The sequence below is a fragment of the Quercus lobata genome, chromosome 4 (genome assembly GCF_001633185.2).
Source record: "Quercus lobata isolate SW786 chromosome 4, ValleyOak3.0 Primary Assembly, whole genome shotgun sequence".
Classification (NCBI taxonomy): Eukaryota; Viridiplantae; Streptophyta; class Magnoliopsida; order Fagales; family Fagaceae; genus Quercus; species Quercus lobata.
The window spans coordinates 427,534-435,981 of NC_044907.1; the positions used below are offsets into that span (position 1 = coordinate 427,534).

Below are 8,448 nucleotides of genomic sequence, written 5' to 3' on the forward strand. Positions count from 1 at the left end.
AAAGCCTTTGTCTCTTATCTCCTTGGACTCTAAAGTCTAGTAGGCTATTGGACTAATGGTGGTCTAACCAATAGTCCACTGTTTCTTATAATAAATGTTCACAAAAGAGTAATATACACCCAAAGCAACTCCATGGCCAACAAAGCACCAGAATTAGCGATATTACAGAGAAAGACGTGCAACAAAAAAGAAGAAGAGGATTTTATCGCCCAAATCCAACCCATCTCTGTTTACACTTACGTTGTAAAACCCATAGAAATTTTAGATAATTCCACTACTGGCCAAAACTACCAACATAAAATATACTCTAAATTCAAGTAAAGCTTAGATTTGACAAAAAAGAGATTTATAGGCTCTTACCTTAATTGTGTAGTCAATCCTTCTCTACTTCAGTATTTTGGGTAGTCTTCTCTCTTAAAACATCTGTCAGTATACGCTGACTTAAAATTAGACTATATAAACTAGGGTTTCAACTTTATTTTCTAAAAAAACCCCTTAGTAATATTAATTATAAAAGTTGACCCCATAAACAAATTTACTTAAATATCCCTCGATTTTTTTTTTTTTTCCCGGGTATTACAGTATGGTTTAATCAAATTGCAAATATGTAATCCTATTTATGTTTAGCAAAAAAGAAAAAAAAAAAAAAGATGTAACGTCGTGAAGTATATAAAACCAATATTGATGCAAATTTAATAGCACTTACTTTAAACAAATAGTTGTCACTCAACAGAGAATTATAAAAGAATATTGAGAGCAAACAACATTTGGCCTGGTTTGTTATTTATTTTCATCTTTTGGTGGAGATATTTCCTGTGTGCGTACATGGGCTTGCACTTGCTCATGGAAACCTAAGACTTGTTTATTCTGATTAACAATTGTCTTGTACATCTTCATTTACCTAGACAAGATCTGATATGTATGTATATATATGTTTTGCAGCAGGGTCCTAGGCCACCTTTCCGTGAGTTGGATGTGAAGGCCCCTATAAGGCAACAACTATCCAATTTAGTTATATTGGAGTATCCTGTAAAACATGTCTTTCTCCCTTCACACAACTTTGATTTTGAAGTCGTTAAAGAAGCCAATCCTGTTACTCATAAAACAAAGTTTAAGGATTCTGGAAGCAACCCAAGCCCAATGTGGAAGGGTTACCGCACCAAAAATAGGTATAAAAATAGTCATATTTGTTATAAAGTTGTTGGGTTGTTTATTGCAAAGGTCTAAAAGGCTCTCTTTAAATGTGAAGGCATTTTGTCAGCCGTCAAGATTGTTCAGATATTTTGGACTGGATAAGCAGAACCCAAGGGTCATCAAGCAATGAAGCTATTTTTTCGTTCACCTGAATCTAATTCATTATGAGAATGACCTTACAGAATCCAAAATGAAACAATTTTCCCCCTTTCAGAGGTAAGTTTTCAAGGCCCTTGCCTTATTATAGCATATTTCTATCCTTGCCCACTTTGATGAAGATCTTTGAGCATTCATCTTTTTTGCAGAGACTCAAAAAAGAGAAATATATCGGAAGCATTCATATCTTTATTGGAAGCCAAATTGAGTTTGTTTCATAAAGGAGGATTTTGATAATGAGATCAGTGTATGTATATTTGTAATCAATAGGGTCTACTGCCACATTCATTTTCTGCTTAAATTGTAGTATGTAATGACTTGAAATCTTAATATGGAATAAGACTACGCGTTACCCAATTTTGGTATTATTTCCGATCTACCTTATTTCTTCTTTTTATCCTGTGCGCGCGCGCGCGTGTGTGTGTGAGAGAGAGAGAGAGAGAGAGTGAGAGATTTTTTTTGGGGGGGGGGGGGGGGGATTGAAACGGTAAAAAGTCTTTGGCCTGAGAATGTGTTTGGACTAATGCTATTGTTTTCTGATGCAAATGTAAGCAACTAAATGGTGCTTTTAAGGACATTGTTGTTCATAAAAAAAAAAAAAAATTACATTGTTTATAAAACGAAGGTGTACAATACATCATACATGTATGTATGTGCTCAGTGTAAGCTAACTAAAATTAGCTCTCTCGGTCTTTGGACTCTTCCCTGGAAGACTGATGGTTGTTAACTACTTTGATTAAAAAAAAAAAAAAAAAACTACAAGTCTAGTGCCACAAACTTTTCTACAACTTTGCTATGTGGCGACTTGTGAGTGATGAAATCATAGATCTACATGGACCCATTATTTTATTTCCACTACTCACAAGTCGCTACGTAGCAAGTTGTGGCACTAGACTTACTTAAAAACTATCCCACATTGTAAATACATTCCATTGCAGTAATGGTATTGCAGCAAAGTCGTGATAAACAACTCAGCAGAGAGGTCATTGTTGTCAAGAGTGGAAACGGGAAACTATTCACATTTCGGCTCCACTGAGGAACCAGGAGTTTCTGAAATTAGGGAGTTCGATTTTGATCAGGGCTTAATAGATGCGTACTCAGATCTAATTGCAGAAAACAATCCTGATGACTTCCTTGATTTGGAAGGTGTATTTACTGAGGAAGTAATTGCGGAAGAAAGAAAGAATTTCTCAGAAGTGCTGGGAGTCTTCTCAGCAGTGGAGGAATTAGATGAAGGAGAGATTCTTGAATAATTGAAACTGTAAAAGGAAAGGACCAACTGCCGAGGGTTGTGCTGATATTTATGATTTTTGTTAGTGCTTTGGCATTGAGCTCTGGTTGCTGCAATCATGCCTAAGAAACAAAATTACTTTCTTAGCATGATTGATTGAGAAGCGCATGCTTTCATTCATATCATGTGGAAGGAGGTGTCTCACTAGCTCATAGGGTCTCCATTTCCTCTTATACAGATGATGATGCTTTTGGTTGAGACTACAATATCTAGCCTGTCAATTTTCTAGGGAGCATTGCCCACAAGCTAAACAGGACAGAAGCAGATGACATCAATAGTTAAAAGGTGATCTGAATTTGAGGATTTCCCAAGATTTGGATAGCCTGCCTTCTTGATTACAGTTGTGCTTCCTTAAGGGGGCAACTTTAATGCAATGTTTTTTGCTACAGCTCACTCAGAACTGCTTATAATGTCTTCATTAATTGATTCTTTTTACTGGTTCAGAGTGTCACACTCTCATCTTCTGTCATTTTGGTATAATTTGCTAATATTGATTTCCTTAGATGCTTGGTAAAGTATGATCTACATCTAATGTTTTCTTCTTGTGAAGATATGAAAATTTATCGTAGAGATACGAATGTGTTTTTTACACTGATTCCATGGTCATTTGTTTTTCTTGACTTAAGACCTTGTTGCAAATGAAAAGAAACCCAGAATCTATCCAAAAAGAAATGAAGCATGCTCCCAATCATGTGTAAGGTAAACAGATGCTCAACCAAAATGATTGTCAAATTACTATATAATTGATTAGTAATAGAATAATCAATTCTTATTTGTCATTATTTGACAGAAACGGCTTCCTGTCAGTTATTAGAATTATAAAAGTCAGCATTATGGAAACTGTAGTAGTATTCAGATAATTCTTGGATGAGGGAGGAAGTTCAGGATTAGAAAATTCTGGAGCAGGAGATTGATAAATGAAAGCTACGCCCAACATTGAGATACATGAAGGGAAGTCATCCTCAGACACACTAATAATATTCTATAGAATCAACATGAAGGACTTACACTAGTTTAAATTCGTAGATATCCACACTATATATAGACTATAGACAACAACAACCCCCAAAATTACAACTAAATATCAAAACACATTTACAAGACAAACATGGTAGTTTACAGTACACAACACAGTAAGTGGCAGTACTAAGCTTAAATTCAAGACAAGATCTATTGATTAATACAATCTTTCCAAATGACTAAACTTTCAAAGGCAGTCACGAAAATGCTTATTTGGAAATTATTTGGCCAATTATGACACCACATCACTTAGACACTACTATTATTTGAAAATCCCATCGATGACTTTTCAGCTTAGGACGTTGAACTGTAGAGGAAAGGACATGGAGGTGCAGAAATCTCAAGAATTCCTTCTAGCATATGAGTGGCTTCTCTCATGGAAGGCCTCAATAATGGCACATCTTGTACACACCAAATTGCCACCATTACTAGCCTCTTCACCCACTTCATATCACTAATAGCCTCTTCATAATTTTCCACCAATCTTTCAACTTTCCCTCTACTATAGCATTCATATGCCCAATCTATAAGTATTGCTGCCCTCTCCATCTCAACTTCCACACATCTGCTGCAGCAAATGATCTCCAACAACATGACACCAAAACTACAAACATCCACCTTTATTGAGACAGGTGTGTTCCTAAACCATTTTGGTGCAACATAGCCTTTATTCCCCCGGATGACAGTGAGAGTTCGGGTTTGTTGGTTCATCAAAAGTTTTGCCAATCCAAAGTCAGAAATTTTGGCTGTAAAATAATCATCCAAGAGTATGTTTTGAGGCTTTAAGTCGCAATGAAGGATTTGCATGCTGCATTCTTCATGTAAGTACATTAGTCCTCTAGCAATTCCTAATGCAATTTGCATTCTTTGTTGCCAACTTGGTCTTATTACTCCAAATAGGAAACTCGACAATGAGCCATTGTACATAAACTCGTAAACCAAAATTCGGTGTTCACCTTCATCACAATAGCCAAGTAACCGTACCAAATTCCTATGGTGAGTTTGGCCAATCACAGTTACTTCAGTTTTGAATTCCCTCTCACCTTCCTTTATCATCTTGTCTAGCTTCTTGACAGCAACATATTTGCTATGACTTGATACTAATACCCCTTTATAAACAGCGCCAAAAGAACCCCTACCCAATTCTTCTTTGAATCCACTAGTGGCTTCTTCAAGATCTTTGTATGTAAATGCACGAAGATTCATATCAAGATCTTTTGTATGTAAGGTTGTGTAGAAATGTGGTAGTTTTCCTTGCCACAAACAGAAGAAAACTAGAGAAATTGCAGCTACAGAAAAGAAATTAAAAAATACAGAAGTACCTAGGAGGACTGCAAGGATCAATGTTGCTTGATTCTGTTTTCCTTGGCCTGGATTTGGATTTGTAGGATTCTGTGAAGAGCTATTCAATTTCAATATCTTGAATAGAGCTTTTCTATCAATGGCACCGCGGTCATACCTCCCACTAGAAAGCGGTAATTTCTTCTTCCAACATCTTCCTGTGCCATTTTTATAGTTCGGATCCTGGAAAATGGCAACTGCACAATAACAATCGTGCAGACAAGATTTCTTGCATTCAAATTCTGTTGTGGGTTCTAGTAGTTCATAGGCAGTTAAAGGCCAATCAGCATTCTCCATCTCCAAGATTTCAAATTGATCTTCTGAAATCACAGTACCACCAATCTCGTTACATTCATTTATGTAGCTTACATAGTCTTGTTTGCGGCCACTATACTTGTTATTTACATCCAAAAGAGAAAAGCCTGGAGCGCATTGGCACTCTGGCATACCATAAGCTCCTATGATACATTTGCTGTTATAACCACAAGTGCCACTTCCAAAAGTGTCAACAATATTCAAGCAGATGTTTTTAGGAACATACCGAATTGCAGACCAGGTTTGTTTTCCAGTAAAATTCTTTGGGTGAGTATAGAGTCTGAAAACACCATCAAAGTCAAATGTTGCCCTGTAGTAGGAGTCTGAGTCTGTCCTCAAGACCTCACCCTCTGATGAAAGGTTGGATATAGCTCCCAGTGAGCTCTTGACTAGAAGGTAGCCTGACTTATCCATGATCAGCTCAGTAACATTAAGTTCAGCATAATAAGCTCCATAAGTATTTTGGGTGTAGACACCTATTTGATTAAGTATCAGATCGTATGAGGAATTTGATATATTTTGTTGTCTGAAACGGAGCTGAAATTTACCCACCCCGTAGCTTTTTTCGGACATGGTAGAGAAAAGGCTGCTCCCAAAACCCAATACTTGGGTTGGTAACATGGTATTGGTTGGTTCATCGAAGCTATTCCATAAGATGCTTGAGTTTGTGCTTGTTATAGCAAAATTCCCAGTGTCAAGCATAGCCCCATTTGATACTTGAGGATTGTCATTGTTGCTAGACCTCCACAACTCCCATCCACCTGGAACTTTGAGTATAATCTGTCCAGCTGTGTTAAGCTCAACTTTTGATTCTCTCTCTGCTGGATAGCGTCCGTTTGCAGACCAAACTATAGTTTCATCTGGTATCTTAGCAAACCAGATAGCAAGAAGGAACTGATCTTGTTGACCTGGAAGGTGGCGGGATCCAAACGAAAAATCACCAGATGGTGAAGTCCAAGTGGAGTTATCATCAGTGGAAAAGAGAGCTGAACCCACACTTGTGTTGGTATTAACTTGAGCTATTGCAGGAACCAGGAGGGTGATGACAGATACAAGCAAATGATAGTGAAAAAAGAGCAATTGTTGAAGCCATTAGAAAAAGATAGGGCTAATACGTAAGTGGTAAATGGTGGTCTTGTAAAGAAGAACTTTGTATAGCCATGGTGAACATGATTGAGTTTAGGAGCCTAATTTGAATTTTTTTACAATGGTCAAAATAGTCGGGAAGTCCAGAATGCAGGCAGCAGGAATATTAGCCTAATTGATACGTCTCATATATCACAAAGGCTGCAAAATCTCACTGTTTTGGATTTCCTGTTGGTTGCTTTGCACCCATGAGTCAAAAGTTAAAAAAAAAAAAAAAAAAGTTCAAAAACGTGTACAAAACACCTTTGAACGTTTAGACCCCAAAATTACAACTTAACCAATTCAAGCAATATGTTAAACAACAAGTGTGCGGAAACTTAACACATGCTATAATACTAAATTGGTTACAACCTATCTAAGCCATAACAAAATAAAATCCACAGCAGATAATATAAAGGCAAAGATAGAGAGGAAGGAAGATGCAAATACAAAGACAACACGCGATGTGTTATCGAAGAGGAAACCGAAGCCCTCGGTGTAAAACCTCTCCGCCGCCCTCCAAGCGGTAATCAATCCACTAGAAAATACAGTTGGGATACAAGGACAGCAATAGACCCTCCAAGCCTAATCTACCCAGTGCACCTAAGCCCTCCAAGCTTCTTGCTCCAACGAGGTTGCGCTGAACCTTTTTCTTTTTAGCTTCCCGGATTCCGCTACTAGACCGTAGCATCAACCAATGAAGATTGGTTCCTTCCTAACTGCTTCCCAGAAATCCAAACAACTGTCTCACAGTGATTATGATGGTGAGAACCAGGTTTGGTATAATGCCTCTCAAGGATTTGACAATGGAGAGGAAGAGAGTTGAGGAATTTGTAGAGACTTTAAGGTATAGATTGTGGGTGAAACAATCTTGTTTTTCTTTTGGGTTTCTCTCTCAAAATTCTCTCTGGAAGCTCTCTTTCAATCGTGGGTAAAAGGGGAATTTATACTGGAGTGGAGAGGAATGTGAAATGTCAGGTTTTTACAAAACAGGGGTGGCTCGCGGCTTGACCTCACGGCTTGACCAAGTCGCGAGATCCAGTCGCGAGATAAACGTATGGCCAGTTGTCCTATTTTGTCCTGTAGTGCTCCAGCTAGCATGACTGTTCATCTTCCAGCATGCTTGGCATGTGTGCTGCTTCTGGCGGCTTGCAACCGCGAGTCTCTGTTTTCTTGCACACTCTTGAGCAATCTTCACTCTATCTCACTCACTACCCTTACATCAAACCCACCTAAATACAGGGTTACTAAATTGCTGAATTACAAGCAAATTTGGCACGGAATAAAGCTAATTAGATGGTTGAATAAATTCAACCTTACAATCTCCCCCTTTGGCTATTCCGTGACAAAACCCTAAAACAGACTCTAGACTTAACATGTGAGTTGGGAACAGTTGAACAAAACTCACTCACACCTAACTCTAGAAGCTGTGAAGCACTTGAATCATATGAACATAATACTCCTGAAACACAACAATACACCATGATCATTGTAAGCAGAAAATCATAGAATGCATATGAAACAAGCAATATGTGATCAAGCACAGATGGAGTTAAGAAACAAACCATAGCTTGATCAATCAAGTGAACACCACAAGGTAGTGATCACAGTGCTCATTCACACTTGGAGTGAACACAAGGACATACAAGTTAACAAGCACAAGGCAAGACACTTGTATGTTCAACACTCAACCAATGCATAACACACAAGGTATATGCATCTAGGAACAATCCTACAAGGGCACAAGAGTGACAGTACATAAACCAAAATGCAGAACATTTAGATTAAAGTATTGATTTCAACATAGCATAAAGGCTGCACTAAGCAAGGTACAAACCATATAGCCTACAAACTATGCATAGAACAATAACCCTAAAAGTTACAAAAGCACATGGGTACAAACACAAAACATCCTGAATAACATCATCAAAATATATTAAAGTTTAAACCAAGAGTATAAGTAAAAAGTTAGAAACAACTATACACCAAAAACATAGTGTATCAAA

The 8,448-nt window shown here is 37.7% G+C and overlaps 1 protein-coding gene and 1 long non-coding RNA gene across 2 annotated transcripts; one reads left to right on the plus strand and one right to left on the minus strand.

Moving 5' to 3' along the window:
- Positions 1-1,146: 1,146 nt before the first annotated feature.
- Positions 1,147-1,535, plus strand: LOC115983598. The gene is made up of 3 exons (XR_004090111.1): positions 1,147-1,169; positions 1,250-1,410; positions 1,500-1,535. It is a non-coding gene; the product is annotated as an uncharacterized LOC115983598 (long non-coding RNA).
- A 2,420-nt stretch (positions 1,536-3,955) lies between these two features.
- Positions 3,956-6,479, minus strand: LOC115987888 (G-type lectin S-receptor-like serine/threonine-protein kinase LECRK3). The gene is made up of 2 exons (XM_031111501.1): positions 6,467-6,479; positions 3,956-6,336 (listed from the first exon to the last, which is right to left on the minus strand). Exons 1-2 carry the CDS (start codon positions 6,477-6,479, stop codon positions 3,956-3,958), a joined length of 2,394 nt encoding a protein of 797 aa, XP_030967361.1.
- Between the last annotated feature and the right edge of the window lie 1,969 nt (positions 6,480-8,448).